We start from the raw sequence: 21,988 nt of genomic DNA on the forward strand, positions 1-21,988 counted from the left end.
AGAGCCACCCTTTCAAAATGTACAACTCAACGTTTTAATACAGTAAGGAGGTTGGGCAACCACCACCTCTAATTCTAGGTCACGTCTGTCACCCCAAGAAAGAACCCCTGTGCCCATCTGCAGGCGCTTCCCTTCCCTTCCCTCTGCTGTGGGTTTGCCCCTTCTGGACATTTTGTCCAAGTGGCATCACACATTTGCTCTTTTTGACGGCCTCCTTTCACTCAGTGTCCTGTGTTTAAGGTCCCTCGTGTTGTGGCGTTTCAGCGCTTCAAGCCCTTCTGAGGCTGGAGACAGGCGTCTGGTCACCGTCGGCAGGGAGGGGCCCTGCCTGGGCTGCGCGCTAAGGCCGCGGCGCCCGCGCTCAGGGGCGGGCGGCCTCTAGCGCCGTCACCCCCTTCGGCCCCCACCCCGGGCCGCGGCACATCCCAGCTGCCCCCTGACGCCTCTCCGTGCCGGCGCCGCGGCACCCAGAGCCCGAGTGAGGCGGGCAAGGGCTGGGGAGGCGGCGGCGCTGCGGAGGGAGGGCCGGGCGCCCGGGGCCGGTAAGCGGGCGAGCGCCTCCCGAGGGCCTGGCTGCGGCGGGGCTCCGAGGACGCAGGGGCCGCCGGGTAGGGCGGCTGGGGTGCGGGGCCACCTGGCTGGGGGTGTCACCTGGCACCTGGGGTCCCCGGCCGCGTGAGGACACAACGCCCAGCCCGGGGTGTCCCCGCCTCCGGGACGTTCGGCAACGTCTCCGGGGGAGGGTGCCCCGGACACGGCTCCCAGCACTGCCATCGGACCCGGGAAGTGTAGCCGCCCAGGCGAGGCTAGTGCCGACAGCGGGGGCGCCACTCCTCGGGGAGGGTTGCGGGTCATCTGCCGAGGCCCCCAGCCCCGGGGAGCCCGCGCCCCCTCCCGGGTCCTCCGAGTGGCGTCTGGGGAAGGGTCTCCGGCGCTCCCGAAGAAACGCGCAGCGGCGCCCACCCGGGCGTCCCGTCGCAGGGGCGGGGCCGGGCCGGGGGACAGCAGTCCTCCCGGCGGCGACGCCGTGAACGCCAAGCTCGCACCCCTCAGTCCGGCCCCGCCCCGTCCCCCGCGCACGCGGCTCCTTTAAGAACTTGCTGCGCCCGCCCGCCTCCTTTTTCTCGCGCGTCGCCCTCCCAGGCCGCCCCGCCCCTGCCGGGAGCGCGCCTGCGTCACCGCGCAGACCTCGGCCCTGACCCCACGTCCGCGCCTCGGAGGTCAGGGCGAGCCATTGCTTGCCGAGCTCGGCGGCGCGTGACAGGAGGTGGGCGGGGCCCCATCCGGAAGGGGCGGGCTAACTTGAGAGCAGCCGCGTCGCGGCGTAGACGCTATCGTGGCCGGGCCGACCTTCGGCCCCGCGCCGCCCGGGCCAGGGCGAGCCAATGACTGTCGCGATCTGGGGCATGTGACAGGGGGCGGGCCCTTCGCCGGAAGGGTGAGGTGAGGCGAGCGGCCGGGTCGCGCGGTAGGTATCGCGGTCCTGCGCCGCCGGGCAGGGGCGACGGGGCGGGGGCGGGGGCCCGGAGGGCGAGCCCTCTCTCGGGGACGACCCCTGCGTCCCCCCCGTGATGCCCCTACCGCACCCCTCCCCGGACGCCCCCTCCTCAGTCCGGCCGATCTCCGGACTTCAGGACGGGGGCGGAGTCGGCCCTGACAGGGCCGTGGGCAGCCGGGTGCTGGCGTGTGCTCGGGAGAGCGGCTCCCGCCCCGGCCGCCGAGGGTCGGCGACGATAAACGTTACTGTCGGCGGGCGCGACGGGAGAGGCTGCGCCCACCTTCCCGGCCCTTCTTTCCACTGGTGAAGCCGAGCCCCGCAGCCAGCCAGGCGTCCCCGGCGCCCCAGGCTCAGGGCGACCCCGGCCCCTTCCTTCCTGCGCAAGTGCTGCGCGGGCGCCCCGGCCTCCGCCGCCCCCGGCCTCCGGGCGGTTCTCCGCGCGCAGGTCGAGTCGCAGCAGCTCGCTCCGGGTGTAGAGGCCGCCTTGTGGCCTTTGGATGGATAGTCGTGTTGGCGAGGAAAGAGGGGCGGCGGCGGTCCTGTGGGAAAGCTAATTTAACTGAGTGCAGCTTAGACCGTTCTGATCCGTGCCTTACCGCGCGCGGCCAGAGGCGGAGAACAGCCGGGGCTGCAGCCTCTGCCGCGCTGGTGGGGTCGGACCGTAGGCCTCCAGAGCTCACGAGCTGTTGTTACTCTTTTCCTGACTTCCACCAGAAACGTCTTGTTGGTCTGATTTGGAGCGTCTCCTTGAATTGTTGTAGTTCAGCATCGGGGGTCACCTCTCAGAGGCCACACCCCGATGCCCAGCACAGAGTGCAGCCCAGCAAACACTTGCCGGTGAAACCCAGGGCCCTGAGGTACTAGGCGGTCATTTGGCGTGTCTGCGTTCCAGGTTTCTACGTATGGATCAGAAACTTTCAGAGTTGGTGGAAGAGCTCACAACTTCAGGAGAGCCCCAAGTGAATCCCGAGAAAATGAAGGAGCTGAAGAAAATTTGCAAGTACGTCATAAGCGTTCACGTTTTAGGTGACGGCTGTCTCAGCAAGCCCGTGACAGCCCTGGGAGACTGTGGGGCTCCCCCGGGGTCCGCCCTCCCCTGCCTGTCCCCACGATCGACCCTTTGCCAGGAGAGAACTAGTAAAGGGACACGCCTGGGACGTCTCCCCAGGGCCCTGCAGCGCCTGGTCGTGTTCTGGGTAGCGGTCCCAGGTGGGGCTGTGTGGCATGCGGGAGAACACAGCAGGGCTGTGGTTGGTGTCTGTTCACTCCCGTGTGTGTGGGTGTGGGGGTGTGTGTGTGACTTATGGATTAGTTACTGTTGGAACAAAGGATGGGAGGAAGGTTAGAGGTCATAGCAGGTGGGCTCTGCAGGACCTGTTTCTCAACACCACCCCTTCTTTTCTCCCACTGCCGGGGGCCTCTCAGATGCTGGGAACGTAAGCCGAGGGGATTTACTGATCGTTTTTATCCTTTGCTTACATAGCAGGGAAACTTAAGTGATCCTGTTAGCGATTTACGTTTTGATAGAAAATAGTGGCTCAGATCAGGTTTTGCCGCACGCCCCAGAATCCCCCCAAAGAGCAGGGTGTGTGCAGGGGCGGGGATAGCCGGTAGGAGGAGCAACGAGGGGTCGGGGTGTGCGCCGGCCTGCCAGGGCGGCTCCCAGAGGCCCACAGAGCTTTCTGGGGGTGCTGGGACGTGTGGTCTCCCCTCGGGGTGGGGTCTCTGCTACGCGAGTGCAGGGCCGGCAGGCCTCTACCCGCGGGCCGGCCGGGCGGGGAGTCTTTCAGGCTCCGCAGGCGGTCAGGTCTGCTGTGGGCACTGGGCTGTGGACAGGCGGTCAGCCGCTGAATGAATGAATGGGCCTGGCTGGGTCCCAATAAAACTGGGCACCCACGCTGAATCTCACACGTCAGGAAGTGTTACTCTTTTGACTTGTCTTAAGCAAAAAAAGGAAAAACTGTTCTTGACTTGTGGGCTGTGCAGAAATAGGCAGGGGCTGGGTTTGGCCCGCGGGCAGTAGTTCGTCCACTTTGCTCTGGAGGAAGGGCAGAGGGCTGTGGGAGGGCCCGCGTCCCTGCCACCTGTGGGTGCGTCAGGCGCCTGGTGAGGACGGCTGTGTCCTCAGGTCTTCAGAGGAGCAGCTTGGCCGCACCTACCACCTGCTGATGGCCCAGCTGAGCCAGGAGCACGCCGAGGTCCGCCTCTCCGCTTTCCAGGTCCTGGACCAGCTCTTTGCCAGGTCTCACCATTTCAGGATGCTAGTCGTTTCCAACTTCCAGGAGTTCCTGGAGCTCACACTGGGCACCGACCACGAGCGGCCCCTGCCACCGCCCAGAGAGGTGGCACAGAAGCTGAGGCAGGCTGCCACCCGGGCCATCCGCGGCTGGAACGAGAAGTATGGTACAGCCTATAAGAAGCTGGCCCTGGGCTTCCACTTCTTAACTCACAACAAACAGGTAGGCAGGCTCCAAGCTGCACTGCCCCTCCCCGCGGGGAGACCTGCCTGGTCCCTGGGGGTACCGAAGGGGGTGGGCCTCAGGGGCTCCCAAGACAGGAGGAGCAGCTTTGGGGGAAGAGCCGCAGCTTGTCCCCACGTGTAGGTGGTGCTGAGCCTTTGGACCTGGTTTCTAGGAAAGATGAAAAGAGGAGGGAGATTCAGCTGCTCAGACGCAGCCCTTTTCTGTGCTGGGCTCTGCGCTTGGGCTGTCCCCTGCTTTCAGTGTGAGTTGCTGCCTGGGCTGCCACAGGCTCTGGCCAGCCCGGTGGATGGTACCTACCAGTACCAGTAGCGCCAGCCTCCCCCACGTGCCCGTGCTCCTGGCCTGTGGCTGCTGCCTTTCCTGCCGCTCCCTAGGGGTCCGCTCGAGCGTTGTTCTCAGGCCCCTCGGTCCAGCCAGCAGCCTTCCTTCCCACTAATTGGAGCGAGCTTGCTGCCTGCCTGCCTGCAGCACACGTGGGGATGGAAGTTTTTTACGTTTTATTTTACTAGGAGACGCCGGTGGTTGTGTTCTTACCGGGGGTTAAACATCGCAGCTGAGCGTGTTGCTGTGTGTGTTAAAACAGCGCGTGTGAACCTCAGACCCGTCGAGCTCATGGCTGTAGCTGGCGAGGCTGCGTCTTTCCTTACACCAGTTTTTATTTTTTTGATTTTAGTTATTTTATTTATTAATCTTTAGCTGTGTTGGGTCTTCATTGTCGCGCGCGGGCTTTTCTCTAGTTGGGGCGAGCGGGGGCTACTCTTTGTTGCGGTGCGTGGGCTTCTCACTGCGGTGGCTTCTCTTGCTGCAGACCACAGTCTCTAGGCACGCAGGCTTCAGCAGTTGTAGCATGCGGGCTCAGCAGTTGTGGCCTCGCGAGCTCTAGAGCACAGGCTCAGTAGTTGTGACGCACAGGCTTAGTTAGTTACTCTGCGGCATGTGGGATCCTCCCAGACCAGGGCTCGAACCCGTGTGCTCTGCATTGGCAGGCAGATTCTTAACGTATGCGCCACCAGGGAAGCCTCCTTAGGCCCGTTTTTGATTCTTGTTTTACTTGGGTTCACGATGGTCAGATCTGATCTTTACCTCGACTTCTCAGGTAGATTTCCAAGATGTGGGCGCTAGGACTCTGGCGGAGAGAAAGCGAGCAGAGGAGAAACAGAAGCGGTTGGACAGAATCTACAAGGAGAGGTCTGAGCAGGCCGCACGGGAGATGGAAGGTGAGCTGTGGGGAACGGGGTGCCCCAGCGCCCACCGGCTGCCCCTTCCCAGGCAGAGCTCGGGTCTCCGCCCAGCCCTCTGTTCTCCCATCCCAGGGCCTGGTCCCCAACGGAGGGGCGGGGGGGAGGCAAGTGGGCAGGCTGGCTGGGCGGAGCTGGTTCAGGTTGAGGGCTGGGGGAGGCACTCAGCCACAGACCCCAGCCCTCCCCTCTGGAGGCCGGGCAGCAGGAGGCACCCTGCAGGCCATCCATGCCTCCCCTGCGGCCCCGGCGGCACTGCTTGAGACGTGCACCCCGCGGTGGTCTGCACACCCCATGCGTTTGATGCTCCCCCACCCCCCAGCCGTGGTCTTGCCGGCCTCCTCCCCAGATCCCCACCATTGGCCAGCCCTTCCCGTGAAGGGCAGCCAGGGTGGGAGCACCTGGGGAGGAGGCCTGGCCTTAGGAGAGCCGCAGAGCAGGGAGAGGTGGTCGGCCCCGGGGAGATGCCGGGAGGGTGGGGGGCGGCCAGAGCGGGACGGTGGCGGTGTGCCCGCTCGGCTGGCTGCTCTCTTCCAGAAGTACTGCCCACAGAGGCTCTCGCTGGGCGTCCATAGACGCCGCCGGGTGCCGTCGCAGCATGAGTCGGGACTGAGGGTGGTACCCAGGACGTCCTGAAGGACGGCCTTGCCTCGGCCGGCTGGGTGCTCTCTGGAGCAGGGCGCCTGCCTGCCTCTGTGGAGGAAGTGGGGGACGGGGCGGGCGGCTGGTTGCATCCCCACCCTCGACGGCCAAGTCCTGATGGGACCCAGCGAGCCCCGTCTCGTCCTCCCAGAAATGTCCGGGGAGATCCGGAGCTGCCTCATGGAGCTGGAGAGCTGCTTCCGACTGCTGGTGCCCTTTGACCTCGACCCGACCCCGGGGGCTGCCTGGCCCGCCATGGCCGAGGAGGGTGGCAGGGACGAGGAGCAGCCCTGCTGCAGCAAGACCCTGGCCGCCTGCACCCGCCGCCCGGGAGCCGCGGGTGCGGAGGGCCCGCCCGCGGAGGACAGGGACGAGGACAGCGACCCCGAAGGCTTTGTGCGGCACCACGGGCTGGGCTCCCGCGAGTACACGCTCGAGGTGGAGCTCTCCTCAGGTGCGGGCCCGTCCCAGAGCTTGGGCTTGCTTCCCGAGCTGTGGGGGCAGGGGTGACTTAGGCTTGTGGGTCCTCATCGCGACACGCAGGCCCGGCGGTGAGGGTGGGCCTGACGCGCCAGTGATGGGGCGCCCCTGCGGAGGGGTCGGAGGGTGGCTGGGAGAAAGAAGTCATTGAGAAACAGCTCATCACCGTGTTTGTGACGACACAGGTGGTGACAGGCTGGCCTCACGTGGCTCCTGCTTTCCAGCCACCGGTGGGGCAGGGGCACTGACACCCCGTCCAACCCCATGTGGCCCAGGCCCCTTGGGCGGGGCTGGAGGACAGCTGGGCTGCAGGAGGAGCCCTGCAAGCCCCAAGGAACCGACACCCTCTGGCCGGGGCCATGGAGGCAGGGGCGTGCTGGAGGTTGGGGTGCCTGGCTGAGGCTTGCGGGCGTGGCAGAGCTCAGAGGGAGGACCCTGGGGCCCAGGGGCAGGTGCGGCCTCCATCCCGCAAGTAGTGCGGGGAGGGTCTCCCGACCGCCTGGCGTGGAGGGAGGCGTTGGGGTCAGGCTAAATCCATCGTGGCCGAGATCACAAGGCAGTGAGAGTCTCCTTAGGGAGTCAGGTTTGGGGTCCCGGGTGATGTGTGGCTGGGGCAGGGTGGGTGGCAGTGCGGGTGGCCCGTCTGGGGTGCCCAGTGATCTGCCCGGACGGTGGTCACTCTGATGACCTGTGTGCTTGCTGCAGACAGCCTGAAGGTGCACGAGGATGAGGACAACCTGGTCATCATCCACGTGGTCCGGGACACGCTCAGGCTCATCCAGAACAAGTTCTTGCCAGCCGTGTGCTCCTGGGTCCAGGTGGGCCAGGCGTGTGGGCAGAGGGTGCCAGGGCGAGCCCGGGGGAGGGAGGGAGGGTGCCCAGCCTGCTGAGCGCTTCCCCGTCTTCGCAGCTGTTCACCCGCGCAGGGACACGCGGCAGGCACTTGGAGGGTGCTATCGACCTGAAGGCCGAGCTGGAAACCGCCCTGAGGCGATCTCGGGAGCTGGATGTCATGCCCGAGGAGGGCTGCAGGAGGGAGGTGAGTGCCGCCGGCCCGTCCGCCCGTGAGGACAGCCAGGGGACCTTCCTCTGATACCAGCTCGGCCTCCTAAGCAAGCAGGCGTCCCTGGGGCCCCAGCGTTGTTCCTTCTCTTCCTCCCTGGGAACCGACTTCCCCGAGCGGGAGCCCTGGACTGAGCACCAGAGGCCACAGCCAGGCCCTCGCCACACGTGGAGGGACTGGGACCGGGTCTTGGCAGAAGGGCGAGGGAGGTGGGCTGGGCAGCGGGCGGAAGGCTCTAGTTGGGGAGGGGGCTCCCAGGGCCCAGGCAGGGATGTGTGGGAGGCGGCCTCGCTGAGACTAGGCTGCCGCCCGGCCCAAGCACCTAGTAGGCCCCTTCCTGTGAACTCGGTAGCAACGTCCAGCCTTGGGCGTTTCTCCCGTCTGTGCACTGGAGCCGAGGGTGGTTGCAGGACACGGAAGACCAGGATGTCTCTTATGCGCAGAGCGGTGTCCCAGCCTAGGGCGGCCAAGTGGGGTGGACGTGGGGACTGGTGCCCGGTTTTGGGAGGGTGCTTAAGGCCCGCCATCTGCTGGGCATACAGCGCCGCCTCCCAGGTGCCACATGGTTTGGGAGCGGGGAGCTGATCTTCGATGGCTGTGTCCCCAGCAAGGCTTGTGGGGCGGGGGCAGGCGTGTGGCCCTGGTCCAGGGGCCCTGGGGACTGGGCAGGGGTAAAACCACTTGCTCCCGGACACCAGGCCCCTGTGCGGTGACCCCGAGCCTCAGAGGTGGTGGCGTCCAGGGCCCCTCCCATGGGCTTGCACCAGGAGCTGGACCTTAGTGCCTGAAAGGGACAGAGAGAGCTGGGTCCTCTGAGGGTGTTCCAGGGGGCCGTGGGGGGCGGGGAGCCGCTACAGCTGGAGGGTGTGTGTGGGGAGAGGTGACAGCCACAGCTGGACGTCGTCAGCCATCAGAGCCAAGAAGCCTCTGGTGAGAACCAGCAAGGAAACAGGCAGCAGAGTGCACTGCGCCCCAGGGGCACCCAGAGCCCGAACCCCACAGGGTTGAGCTGTGGCACCTGAAGGGGAAGGAGGGCGGGGGCAGGGGCAGGTCCCTCTCCCGTTTCCTGAGGAAGCCCTGGGGTGGGGAGAGCGCTGTTCCTTGCTGAGGAAAAGGTCAAGTTTGAAGCCCCTCAGACTTGGAGGGGAGAGTGGCCAGCACCCTGGGCCTGGGTGCCTCATCCTTGCCCCCAGGGGCCCGCGGGGATGGGCCCTGCGAGAGTTTCCGGAGCCGCCGAGGGCCGTCGTCTGCCCTCCTCTTTGCGGGTGTGCAGCCCCCGGGGACCAGCAGAGGGCGATCTTGACCTTCTCCCAAGACACGCGGGCACGAGGCCTGGTCGTCAGCTGGGGGCCTGGCCCTGCTTCCGTGGACGCTAGGGCTCTGCTCGGTGCATAACTGAATAGGAAATAAGTTAGTTCTGTGAATTTTGACCGAGATACTTGTTTCACGATGAGAAAGGGTGTTTTCTGGGCCCGGGGGAGGAATTGGTCTGGTCTGTGCATCCTCTCAGGTCTGGGGGGGCGTGTTTCTGAGCCTCAGCGGACTCCTGGCGCGGTGTCAGGGTGGAAGGCCGGGCTGAGAGCAGTGAGGGGTGTGGGGATCAGGGGTTGACACCGTGTGCCCCCTTCACAGGCACCTGAGGCCGCCTTTCCCTCACCGTGTCTGGTGGGGCTGGGGCAGCTCCCCCCTTTTCTGAGCAGCAGGCATCCTGGAGCAGCCAGGGCTTTGGGGGAGAGCCTCAAGGAGAGACCAGGCAGCATAGTCTGGTCCCTCCGGGTCTGGGGCCAGCCTGCACTTCCCAGGCCGGCAAGACTCGGAGCCCAGAACTGGTAGCAGAACCCTCTGGATGTCTTGACGTGGCTCCCTTGAGAGCCACTAGGTGAGGCCAGCTGCTGGGAGCGAGCCCTGAACGGCCCACTGCGTCTGGTTCCAGCTGGAACATCAACGCATCCTTGACGGTGGCCGGGCAGCCCCAAAGCCCGGGAGGCACGTGGCGGCACGGTCAGGTCAGAGTGCACTCTGTGCAGGGAGGCGGCTGAGGGCACGAGCTGGGGTGGCCGGGGTCTGTCGGGGTGGCGTGTGGTCGGGTGTGGGAGTAGCGCTGCCTTGTCAGGCTCCTCCAGGAGTTGATTCCAGAGGCCCTGAATCCTTGGAGAGCGTGCTGGCTGGTTCACTAGCAGTGGCGCGGGCCTGTTGATGGGGTGATTGGGGCTGGGCCGCTGAGTGGCAGCGCCCACTCGCTCGGGTAGCCTGCTTCCCAGAATAGGCAGGCTGTGGTATCTGCGCACCTGTGCCCGCGCCGCGCGGCCCAGTGGCGGTTAGAATCACGGCCCAGTCTTTCTCGCTCGCTCGTTTTCACGTAAAATGTCCGGGGCTTAAATCCTTTGCCTGGTGTTTACCCACTTAGCATGCGCTGAGCTGGGAGCGTGTAGTTAAATATTTGAGAATTTTAACAAACGTGGAAGAGACCGAAGCTGTTGTGACGGTCGTGCTGAAGCTTAGGCGATGGCTTCGACCGTGGAAAGTGGGTCGTGCAGGGGCTTCTCCTGGGCAGCCTAACTGCAGCCAGGCCAAGGGCCTTTTTTTCAGGTTTCTTGTTTCAGTCTGTGTGTTGCTGTATTGTTTTCCTTTTGACGTAGACGTTCTGTCTTTAAAGAATATTTAAGCTAGCTTAAATACGTTTAACCGTTTGTTTTATAGAGTATCTGTCCCAGTTCCTTGTGGAAGCGGGCCGGGGAAAAATCTTAACTAGATAGATACGGAGCATCGTTTGGTAGATTTAGTTTCCGGTTCTGCTGCTAGAGGAGAGGTCTAATAATCCGTGGCTGCTACATCTGTTAAACTGATAAAAATCCTTTGGAAACTTTCAAATTGCCTGCTGTTTAACTGTGTAGTTACGATCGCCACTTAACTTTGTATTGTGTAATTAACAAAATATTAATCTTCCCCCAACCAGTAAGTCAGAAATAAATAATTCCAAGTATCAGCCTGTTTAAGCTGTGGACAGTGTGGGCATCTGCTCAGTTGTCGGGTTCCTCGCTTCCACGGCTGGAATGCCCGCACGGATGCTCTCGTTCTCACCCATTGGTGGTCTGAGGTGGCAGCCACAGGCTTTTAACTCAGACACACTCCCTCTCATTGCAAAAGTGGAGATCGCTCCTCTTAACTCTGGGTGAGGTTTTCTTCCTGTTGGTCGCCCAGGCGGGTGCGCGGGCCGAGGCCAGGCTGCTGTCACGGCTGTTCTGTGCGCTGGAGGCGAGGCGTTTCTCTGCTGCCGGAGCTGAGTGCTGGCTTCCTGTAGGTGAAAAGGAAGGAGCAGGGAACAAGGGGAGTGAAATGTTGACCGTGTCGGGCGCCCCAGGGAAGCAAGGGAACTAAATCAGCTGGCAGTCAGGACCTTGTGTTCGTCAGGGCCAGTAAACAACCTTCCTGGTGACGCGGCTTCTCCATCACCACCACCACCGTGCCAAAGGCTGCGCTGCTGTGTGAGGGCTGGAGCCGGGGGAGGGGGCTGCTCACGTGCTCGCGAGGACGGGGACCAGGAGCGTGTTAGCTGCTGGGGGGGTGGGGGCCAGCCGTCTCCCCCACAGCCCCTGGTCCCTCCCTGCCCTGCAGCCCATCCTCCCCGGCACCCTCCAGGGTGGCCGCTCTCTTCCAAACACTTTTCACGTGTGGTCCCGTTAATTCCAAAGTCAGCCCTGTGAGGTCGATTCCATTTTCACCGTCCTCTCACGGATGGGAAGACTGAGTCTAGGTGGAGCCGCATGGGTCTTCTGGCCAAGGCGAGGCGGCACAGCGAGCACCTCGCTCTTGCTAGGAGGTCGCGCCGAGGGAGGAGAGCGCCGCTCATCTGCATGCAGAACAGGCCCAGGCCACCCGGCCTCGGTTGGAAATGGACGCCAGGCATTTGGTGGCCTCCCTGTGCACCCCCGGAGGCTGGCTGAGGTGCTGGAGCAGCTCCCAGGGCTCGGCCGCGTGGGGGCGGGTGAGAAAGGGACAGTCGGTCTGGTGGCTCTCAGGCCCCCGTGCGGGAGGTGAGCACGTGCTCCACGCCCCGTCCGCCTCCTGTTCCGCGGGCCCGTGGTGGTCACTGCGCGTGCTCTGCCCTCTGAGGTGCGTCCGGGCAGTGGAGATGCGCGTGAGATACTGGCCTGGCTGGGCAATTTGCACTGCGTCCAGGGAGGGCATTAGCATATAAATAGCAGATGTGATGACGGCCATCACAGCTGAGCACGTTTAATTTTTAGTTTATAAGATAGAATGGGGTTTTAAATGCGTTGCCATCAAGCCGCGGAGACAAATGCCGCTTGGAGCTCACTTGTCTGACGAGGCCTTACATCATTTTTTTTAAAAAAGGGAAACAGACACACATGAAACTGAACAAAAGTGATTTCTTGGGTGAAAAGTAATGGACATGGCGCCCCGAGTTAATTAGATCGCACAAAATTTATTTAATGGTTCAGCTGTATCTCGGGTGTGCCTTGGGCGGGCAGACCTGGGAGGTAGCTCTTCCCATCCTTCTCAAGTAATTAGCAACCCGCTGCCCTAGTTCTGTAAACAGATTACGTTGTATATCTTAGCTGTTTTTATTGCTTGTTTAATTATGATCGGGGAGCCTCATTTTTCTAAATCCTTTTAACTGTGGGCGAGAATCAATTTGTGTGAAACCAGAGGAAAGACCAGGGCGTCCTCCACACCTCCCTGCGGCCTTGGGAGGGTTCAGCTTGGGGCCTGGCCCTCACCCAGACGGTTGACCACAGGGCTCGGACCGCCTGCCCGGGCCTCCGAGGCCCTGGGGCTTGACCTGTTAGGGAGGGTGGGCGCTCCCCCGGGGGCGGCCTGGCATGGCCTCCTGGCCCCCGGACGAGGGCGGGCTGCTTTCTCAAGCATGTCTGGTGGTCTTTCTTCCCGATTGGGAAGCTCAGCTCCCAGCAAACTGCTCTTGAGAACCACTGGCGAGTCTGGCCCCGTTTTGAAGGCCACCCACCCTCAACCGATTCCTCCCTAGGGCGTGACCTCCTCCTAGGATCCTCGGGCCTCCCCTCACCCGTGCTCTGCCCGTAGTGCCCCTACCCGCACCCAGTGTGGCGTCTGACCTGATATGTGACCTTTAGCCTTGAGGGGAGGTTGCCAGCGCGACTGCCTGGGACCCGTGGGCTGGCCCCTCGAGCACAGGTGGATGCTTTCTCGTGGGCCTCAGTGTCTCCAGCCATGTGCTTTCCGGAGGCCTGGAAAGGACTGTCCAGCCTGCGGGCAGGGGTCCCTTCCTCTGAACAGGCCCTTGGCCCCAGGTGTTCCAGCCGCAGGGATTGTGCCTTGGGACATCTGCACTGCTGTTCTCCCGTGAGGGTAGCGTGCCCAGAGCCGGATGCAGAAGGTCCCGCTGTGTGCTCAGGACAGCAGAGCCCAGCCCAGCCCATATGAACTAGAACTCGAGAATGGGTTCATTCAAGCTTGAGTTCAGTATCAGCAGCGAAGCCCCTGCTTCCTTCCGCAGGGCCGTGGTTTGAGGGTCACCCCAGCTGCTAAGGGGTTTAGGACGCGAGCGTGGCAGCGATGGCCAAGGTAGGTCTCGTACGAGGGCCCCGGGGCCGCTCACAGCAGAGCTGTGCCCGAGGATCTGGCCGGGGGCCCTAAGGAGGCAGCTCTCGAGGGCCTGACGGTCTTCCTGGGTGCGGTACGGCCTCATGGCCTCGCCATTGAGACTTTAAGAACAGAGGGAGCCAGGCTTTAGTGTTTAATCGTGGGGATAAACAACTTTAGTTGGGGAGAAAGAAGGTATAATTCCTAATAATTAGCTAAGCAGCTAATTATTTTTTAGGAAATGAAAATTTAATAAAAGTTCCCGGTGAAATTCAAGGGTGTGAGCAGTAAGCATAATATTGTATGAAAATGAGCCCCGTATTTAAGGTCTGGCACCATGTGCTATGCATTGTGGCACTCGGTCCACATCTACCTTTTAGAAGATTAAAACACATAAATTCTGTTTAGTGTTTGATACGCGCTGCACTAGCCGGGACCGTAATGCCCTAAAACCTTGGGCTGCTTTCCACCTTTCATAAATTCCTGGGCAGATTCTATACAAAAATAATTTTCAGGTCCGCGGCTCATTGTTATTCAAACGTGATTGATCGTCGTCATTTGCTCAGCTCTGGAGTTAAGTGCCCCTGTCATTTCCAAAGAGTATAATTGGGACGTTTCACAGGTCAGCGGCGGAGACAGGCTTCCCTTTTGATCAGTGTTAGACCGATAACAAAAATTAGTTTCCAATGATTAATGTCTCCGTGCTTCCCAGACGCACGCCGCGGGTTGTGTCCAAGCTCAGTGCATTTGCATCTGATTAGGCCTCGCGGGCAGCTCCTCCGTGGATTCCGGGTCCACAGGGCGTGGGGCATCCCGGGCCTGGCAGTGCCAAGGGCAGCGGCCTGGCTGGCCTCCTGCCCTGGGGGTCGGCGGGCCGGGCCCTCCGTCCTTCTTCCGGCGTGCCTGTGTGCCCCTGAGGCGTTGCTGTCAAGATGGGCTCTGGAGGGGAGGGCAAGTCTGATGGATACAACCATTGGTTGCTATCACCCTGATAGCAGGCTACTTCTCTGGACGTTTCCTTCGGGTGGGCCTGAGAGGCTGGAGGCAGGCAGCGCCCCCCGAGTGTTTCAGGATGGCGCTGGCAGCAGGGCCGGGCTTCTGGGCGCCTTCCTGCCGTGACCCTCTCAAGAAGGACAGGCCCCCACGCCCTGTCCTGGAGTGCGGGGGGCCATTGAGGATGGGTGAGGGAGAAGGGGAGCAGGAAGCTGCTCTGGCCTTGGAGGGGCTATGCCTCCGAGTCTGCGCGGCATGGGCTGCCAGCACCTCGTCCATGCTGCACGTGGCCCCAGCACATTGGCACGTGTCGAGGCCGTCGGTCATCCTGCTTTTTGGAGGGCCTTCTGGTCCCCACAACGTGAGCCCTCCGTGCTCCGTGTCCCTGCCACTCCTACCCAGCTGGGCACTGCCCAGGAGCGGGTGGGGGCAGAGGCGGAGTGAATGGGTCTTGAAAAGAATGCCCTGGGTGGTTCTTGGGTCCCTGGGTTTGAGGGGTGGGGGGGCTCCAGGCATAGCACAGTGACCCTGCCTCACAGAGCAGGTGGGGAGGTTGGCCTTGTCCAGAGGAAGCTTCCTCTTCGGTGGTTTCTTAACAAGCCGTCTTGAGGGTAGAGTATTGCAGAAGTGCTGTAGGTCACACCGGCACCACTGGACACCCAGGTGGGGAGCCAGCCCGGGGCAGGACGAGGTGCTTTGGCCTGGCTAGAGCTGGATGGAGGGCCGTCATCCAGGCCCTGCCTGTGCGGCTGAGACCTGCCACTCGTGGGGGCTCTGTGGGCTGAAGCAGTGCCCATCCGCGCATCTCAGGGCTGGCCGGTGGAGGAGCGCGTGCAGCTCATGTGGTTTAGGGATGGGAGCGGACCTCCAATGCGGCCGTCACGGTCGACAGTAAACCCCAATCTGGAGAAAGTCCACAGAAGCAGGACTGGGGCTGTCTGGGTCTCTGCCTGTGCTGTCCACTCACAGGTCTGGGGGTGTGTCCACAGGCAGCAGCCCCGCGGGACGAGGATGAGGACGACGAGGACTTCGTGGAGGTCCCGGAGAAGGAGGGCTATGAGGCCTGCGTCCCTGAGCACCTGCAGCCTGAGTGTGGTGAGTGGCCAGGTTGGGAATGGGAGGAGGTCCCGCCCCAGACGCTGCCCTTCAGGGCAGACCTCACGTCCGGCCTGGGGCCCGCCAAGCAGGGAGCTGGCCATGGTAGGCACTCCGAGTCTGTGCCACCTGGTCCTGAGGTTCACTGCGTCCCTGCCCGTCGACCCTGCGGAGCTGTCTTCATTGAAAACCATGTGATTCTCGTTTCCTGATTGGGGTGCTCACTGGCCTGGGCCCCTCCCCGAGGTCCGCCCCGGGTTCCCGCAGTCCACTTGGTGGGCAGGCCCTGCTGCCAGTTCCTGTGGGTGCGGCCAGGCTGTCCACACACGGAGGCCCCTGACCCACCCCACAGGCCCATGCTGACCACCCCCCCGCCCTGCAGCTTCAGGCCTCACCACGGTGAGGGGCAGCCCTGCTTGGGGTCATAGAAGTCTCAGCCGTCGGGAGCGAGTCCAGGGTTGGAAGGGCACCCTCAGAGCAGAGAGCTCCTCCTGGGCTTGGGGGAGGGTGTTGGGGGCACGCGGTGTGGTTACCGTGGCGGTAGGGCCCTTTGGGCTGGGAGGGAGTCGGGGGGGACGCCACTGCCTCGGTGGGTGGGGGGCAACCACCCCACATTCTCTGGGCTCCCCTGCTGCCCAGTCTCCGTTTCTCAGGGGCGTCACAGGTTAGGTGGTGCCCTCCTTCCCGTTGATGGAGTCGCAGCCTGACGTCTGGCCCAGGAGCAAATGACACACCTTGAGAAGGCGTGCTACCCGCGCGACCTGTCTTTCCCGTGTAGCATTCTTTTCTTTTCCAAAAAATCTCCAAAAGCCTCTTCTGCACAGGAGACATCTTTTGTCCAGAGGAAGCTAATAAAACCAAGATCACATGTGGGTTTGTGGCGACGTGGACAAGTTGATTTGAATCAGAGCGTGTGAGATGAGATGTGAATTTGTTAGTTTAGATGCTCAGGCAGTTGGAGTGTGAGGGCATGACCCGTTAGGCGTGTCACACCAAGTTACCACACCAGCTTCACAGCCCTCCACTGTTTGGGTCCTGCCGTCTGCGCCACGTGACCCTCCCTGGGTGCCCTAGGGTGCAGCCTCCACCTGCCTCCTGCCCTCCCGGCCACTGCCCCGCCCTCCGTCCCGGCTGCCCCAACCGCGCCATCCCAGCAGTGGGGTTCCTCTGACCACTGGGCCACTCCCCGTGCCCTCTGTTCTGCCTCGTCCTCCAGGTGCCTGGCCCGCCCCCCACGAGGCCTCGTCCCACACCCGTGAGGCTGCCAGGGGTGCTGGAGGCCCTGGGGTGCCATGACTGCCCTCCTAGGTCTCCCCTGGCTGCCCCGCCTCAAGGGAGCTCCAGCCCCGCCAGGAGGCTCCCAGGTCGCCAGGCACCACTGTGGGTGACCACCTCCAGGTGTCGCCGACCCACCGCTTGTCTTCCCAGCGGGGCCCCGGTGTGACAGAGCGGAGCTGAGCCATCCCCTGATTGTTCGTGGGCCGGGCAGCCTGGGAGCCCTCGCACGACAGGACCTGCTGAGCTCCGGGTCTGTCCTGCGGCGGGGGGGGGGGGGGGGGGCTGGGTGCTGTCCCCCCGTTCCCTGGAGGGGTCTGGAGCACAGAGCTCGGGGCCACGAGGCCACTGCAGGAAGTGCTGGGTGTGCCAGTTCATAACTGTAGTTGATAGTCCGTCACTGGTTTTTCAATTAAACTCAGGTGACTGCAGTAGATTCCGTCTAAATCCACAGCTGAGGAGACGGGTGCCCGTTTTCTTTCTCATTTCTTTCTCTGAATTTTCACTGAGGGGCTTTTATCTTGCCGTTAATCCTCCCATTTCTGTCAGGACGTAATCTCTTTCTCAAATTTACATTTTAATTACAAGGCCAGCTGAACTAGGTAAAATCAATAGTGTCAGGCTCGCAGCCGCACTCCACGCGGAGCCCCGCCCCTCCATTTCCTGCCATCGATCCCGCCCGCCCCATCTGCTCTAGCGCTGCAGGCACGGAGGTGCCCCTGGGTCAGTTTAAACCAGCCCAGGGGTTTGGGCATTCTCATGCCTCTTCCTCAGAGCCGCCGAGGGAGCAGATTTGAGCTGAGTCTGTGTTTGAGGCAGACGCCCCTGTGCAGGTGGGTGGGGCTGGCGGGGTTCGCCGTGACCTGTGGCCTCTGGTCTCCCCGGACTCAGTGTTCTCCCCGAAAGCACAGCACCCGGGGCCGGGGGACACGTCTGCTTTTAGGACTTTTACCTTGAAAGTGTGTCAGGGAGATTGATTTTTTCCAGCAGTGTGGGAACGGTAGTGTTGTTTTAGTGCTGTGAGTGTTTACCCTGCTTCAGCACGCTCACCCATCTTGTTAATGGTTTAAAACAACACATCAATGAAAAATATATTTCATTCCTGTAACTCTTAGGAGTTCTCGTATCGATCTTTGGGTTGCGATTGTAGCCACCTACATGAGTGCCACAGCGGCCACTTGTCAGTCCCGCCTCCCCATGTGTGCGCGTGCCCGTGTCGGGGTCTGCACCAGCTGGTAACACTGCATTGTCGGTGCCCGAGTGGGGGCATCTGGAAGGCTTTGTGACTGGACCCGGGCTGTGTTGGTGACGGGGCCGGGTCCCCGCCGGCCTTCCGAGAGCACCCAGGCCTCAGGGCTCAGGGTGCTGCCGGGTGACCAAGGTGGACCCTGCCACGCCAAGTGGCTCTGCCCCACGTCCTCCACTGTCAGCCACAGGCAGCTGAGAAGCAGGGGTGGACCCCGTACTCTCAGGGCCGTGTGCAAACTCGGAGGGCGTCTGCAGCAGCCAGGGAAGGCAGTTTTTCGTGAAGGGCCTGGGGTAAACGGTTTCGGATTTGTGGGCAGTATGAGGCCTCTGTCGCAGCTAGTCACCTGCTATCATCTACAAAAGGACTGGACAGCATTCCAGCCGTGCACGCGGGGAGGCCACGTGCAGACACCGGGAGGACCTGGCCGTGAGGTCCGCCCGCCCTGCTGCAGAGAGCCCGGAGCTGATGGTGGCCTGAGCCAGCCTTCCCAGCCCGTCCTTTTCGCCTTTCTCCCCTCCCACCCCCTCCCACTTCCCCTTCCTCCCCCAGGAAGTACTTCCCCTGGCGCCCAGCGCTCAGTGCTGTGTCGTTTCCCTTCTGGTTTCTCACTCTAAGCGGGGGATGTTTTCGAGCCCGTGCACGTGGATGGAGGGATGGAGACGCGCCATCAGGAAGGCCAGGCTCGTGGCGTCGCGGGCAGCGCTTCATGTCGGTGTTGGTGTTGCTCTGCTCCCGTGGCGGCCCTTTGGCCCCTGGAGCTGCCTGCCTGGCTGTCTTGTCAGTTTTCCATGTGTCCTGGGAAGGACTTCTCAGACGTGAGGTCCCAGGGTGTCTGTCGTAGAAGGTACGGCCTCACTGACCCTTCGTCCACCCCCACTGGCCAGGGTCGGGCCGGAACTGCCAGGGCGCTCCTGAGGCAGAGCCGTTCGCATCTGTTACGCCTTCACACACTCCTCTTATGCAGCTTTTTGACGTAGAACCCAGTTTCTTTGTGGTGACGTTGGCTCAGCTTCCCTCTAGTTCCCATTGGCACAGCGAGCATCTTTTCCTCCTTTTGTTTTCTTTTATTCTTAGTCTCTGTTAACCTTTTGTTTTAAGGGGTTCTCGCCAAAGTGGGAAATTGGTGCTTGTTTTTCATGTCGTCAGTGTGTCTTTTCGTTGACTTGAGTCCGTTGAGTTACTGCCGTGTTCTCAGCTGGGGCTGCCAGTGTGCTGCGCATCTGTTTGCCAGCCTTCCTCTTCAGTTTGCTGTTGCTGCTACTGTTTTGGTTTTTTCTTTTCCCTACTTTTTATTTGCTGGGTAAACCTTTTTTCTGCGGGTTTTGAAAGCGTTCATCCAGTATAAATAAAACGATACGAGTATTTTCGCTTCTGATGGTGACACCCGCTCGGGAGAGTTGCACTCACACTTCCCCTCGCCATGCACCTCCCAGCACGTCCCTGTCCCCACATCCTGCACAGGATGGGGGACATGCTGGCTCCCGCTCGCTCAGGCCCCCCAGCCCGGCACATTGGGTCGTCCAGGTACCAACTTACTTCTGATGGTTGTGGGTACTCAGGTTTCGGGGGAGGCGGGAGTGAATCTTACGAAGTCATTTCTTGGCCTTTTCTCCCCATGTCCCGCAGACCCTCCTGAACCTCCAGGTGAGGCTGTGTCCTTCACCTGCATGTTGAAACCTAGCGTAGCTGGGTATAAAATTCCGAGTTTGATTTTTTCCCCAGACCTTACACTCACTGTTGTTTGAAAGACACTGGTGCCTGTGGGATGCTTATGGTTTCCGAAGGAAAGCTTCTCAGACCATTGTGTTTATCTCTCGCATTCCTAAACATCCTTGTAAGTGACTTGCACGTTCTTCCTTTCGTCTCCTTCCTGACACTCAGTGAGCCCCTCCGTCTTGCTCTTGCTCTGATTCCAGGAAGATTGGGCTTTTTATTTCATCCACTCCAGTTCTCTTTCCTCTTTCTGGGGTCCAGTCATGAGGAAGTTGATGCCTGTGTGAATGCCCTTCACGTCTCTGACCAGAGAGAGCTGCCCATGGCTGTGCAGCCGCCCTCCTGTCCTTCAGCCCGGCCTGGAGTCGTCCTCTCCTCTGCTTGCCCGCTGTCTTCGTCTTCCTGGCTCCCTCTTTGTGGGGCCCTGGTGGGTCTCCAGCTCCTCTTTCTTTCTCACCTTCCAGATACTTTGTTTCTTGTTCACCTCTTTCTTGGCAGTGGTTCCCTGTCTGGAGGAGAGTTTGGGGAGGGAGGCGCTGCCCTCGCTCTCGGGATGGAGTGCCTCTGAGGTCCTAACCCACACCCTGCCCCGTGCCTCCTGGGCAGCCCCTGGCCCAGGTGCCCAACTGGGAGGGGCTGGCAGGGGTCAGGGACAGCCCGGGAATCGGCACAGTTGGGCCAGTGGGGCCCAGTAGTGTCAGAGAAGCTGCCCTCCCCCTGCCCTGGGGACCTGGGCACGGACCCTGGCCTGCAGAGGTGGCCCGGTGGCCTTGCTGCTGAGATGCTGGCATTGGGGCCTCATCTGGCTGGTGGGGCAGGTGCTGTGCTGATGGAGGGTTCGGCGCCCTCACACGTGCTGTGCTGTCACCGTGGGATGGGGACGCGGCGCTCTCCAGGGGTCTGTCCGGGGTCATGGGGATGGTGGCCAAGAGCAGATACGTCTCTGTCGCAGGGCTGGAGAAAGACCCGGCCACGCCGGCCTCGCAGGTGAGGAAGAGGACGCGGAGCAGTGAGGAGGCCTGCGACCCCACCTCTGCAGCTGCCCAGCTGCACTGGCTCCAGCGCCACTTGCCCCCGGCCTCACCCCCGAGCCCCAGGTGATGCGACACCCACCCCTGCCCAGGCAGCCCCACGTGTGCACCCCCGGCCGGGCAAGCACCTGCCAATATCCGTACTGGGGCGGGGGCTGCAGGGGCCGGGGGTCCTCAGCGCTGGTGTGTAGGCCAGGCCGTGGGGGTGGGCCAGGGCTCTGGGGTTCAAGGGGTCAGGCGTCAGGACACCCCTGGGCCCACCGTGAGGACCGCAGATCTGAGGCCAGCTCCCAGTGTGGTCTTGGGGTGGCCAGCCTTTTCGTAGGGCTTCAGTGGCTGCCCTGGGTTCCAGGCCCAAGGTGGCAAAGGTCGCAGCCCAGGTGTGTGACCGGGAGCTCCGGGGGATGCGGAGAGGCAGGTGGCCGAGGCCGGCTCCCGGCAGCACAGCACTGACGACTCCTCTGCTGTCTCCAGGGTGCCGCTGGGTCCAGAGGAGGCCAAGAAGCTGGCAGCAGAGCGGGCCCGGGCACCTGTCGTGCCCTTCGGGGTGGACTTGTGCTACTGGGGCCGAGAGGAGCCGATGGCTGGGAAGATCCTCAAGTGAGTGCGGGCGTCCCGTGGGTCCTGTGGGCACCCATTCTGCCCCCGGCCTGGGCGCAGGCCCTCACGCGTCCCACCGAGCGCAGCTCTCGGGCTCTCGTAGGCATGGTGCCTACCCGGGGTTGTACAGCCCTGCCCAGAGGCCTGTGGACCTCCTTTGAACCTCCTTGTTCCTCCCTGGGGGGACGTTCCCTGTTGTCTGCCCTGATGGTTGGGCATCATGGCAGACGGCATGAGGCTTGTCTGCCTAGGACTGCTCCAGGCTCTCTGCCCAGGCCCTCGTCATGACCGCCCTCTGGTCCTCTGACTCGGATCTCCGCGGGCCCGGCCTGGGGCTCCGCAGAGAGTTTCTGGGAAGCCGCCCCCGTTGCTGCGCTGGATGCTTTCTCTCCGGAGTGGGAGTGGGGGTGGGGGTGGGGGTGGGCGGATCTGTCCTCTGTTAACCTCCGTCAGGGAGCCCCTGCCCCGGGTCCAGGCCAGGCTAGGGAGGCGGGCCACCGGGGTGGGGTGCCTGGCGGTGCCCCCACCATACTCAGCGTCTCTACTCGTCCCGAATGGGCTCACAAGCCCAGGGATGCCCCCTGCTCAGCCGCCCAGGCCGGCCTTGCTGCGGGTGCTGTGGTGGCCACCCCGTGACGGCGCTGAGCGTCTGGTCCGTGTGCAGGTCTGACTCGGAGCACCGCTTCTGGAAGCCCCGCGAGGTGGACGCGGAAGTAGAGAGTGCCGCTGTCTCTGAGTCTCTCCGGAGCCGCCAAATCACCTTTGCGGGGCGATTCGAGCCCGTGCAGCACCGGTGCCGTGCCCCCCGGCCCGACGGCCGGCTCTGCGAGCGCCAAGACCGCCTGAAGGTGAGGAGGGTGGACGGCTGGGCAGTGGGGTGGCCACCTCGGCCAGGCCAGGATGGGGCCGGAGGGGGCGCTGGGCTCCAGGCTGCTGGTGCCAGGACCTTCCCCTGGGTGGGTGGTCTGACACGCGGGCACAGGGCTGGGTTGCTCTGCCCTGGCTCCTGCGTCCCTGCCCACGTGTGTCTCCTGAGCGCGCTCTG

The 21,988-nt window shown here is 62.6% G+C and overlaps 1 protein-coding gene across 5 annotated transcripts in view; it reads left to right on the plus strand.

Moving 5' to 3' along the window:
- The first annotated feature begins 1,448 nt into the window (after nucleotides 1-1,448).
- The window catches only part of UVSSA (UV stimulated scaffold protein A), a 30,353-nt gene continuing 9,813 nt past the window's right edge, over nucleotides 1,449-21,988 (plus strand). For 3 of the 5 annotated variants that reach the window (XM_082838028.1, XM_082838031.1, XM_082838030.1), the window contains exons 1-10: nucleotides 2,333-2,498; nucleotides 3,627-3,957; nucleotides 5,078-5,198; nucleotides 6,013-6,315; nucleotides 7,047-7,159; nucleotides 7,252-7,384; nucleotides 14,974-15,075; nucleotides 20,265-20,409; nucleotides 20,818-20,943; nucleotides 21,608-21,791. In XM_082838028.1, the coding sequence (XP_082694154.1) occupies nucleotides 2,401-2,498; nucleotides 3,627-3,957; nucleotides 5,078-5,198; nucleotides 6,013-6,315; nucleotides 7,047-7,159; nucleotides 7,252-7,384; nucleotides 14,974-15,075; nucleotides 20,265-20,409; nucleotides 20,818-20,943; nucleotides 21,608-21,791 (1,656 nt within the window). In that variant the 5' untranslated portion in view covers nucleotides 2,333-2,400. Of the gene's footprint in view, nucleotides 1,469-2,332; nucleotides 2,499-3,626; nucleotides 3,958-5,077; nucleotides 5,199-6,012; nucleotides 6,316-7,046; nucleotides 7,160-7,251; nucleotides 7,385-14,969; nucleotides 15,076-20,264; nucleotides 20,410-20,817; nucleotides 20,944-21,607; nucleotides 21,792-21,988 lie in introns of those variants that run through there. The other 2 variants (XM_082838027.1, XM_082838029.1) reach the window with 2 other exon arrangements.

Source organism: Leucopleurus acutus (assembly GCF_964270905.1).
Source record: "Leucopleurus acutus genome assembly, chromosome: 4".
In the NCBI taxonomy this organism is placed as follows: domain Eukaryota; kingdom Metazoa; phylum Chordata; class Mammalia; order Artiodactyla; family Delphinidae; genus Leucopleurus; species Leucopleurus acutus.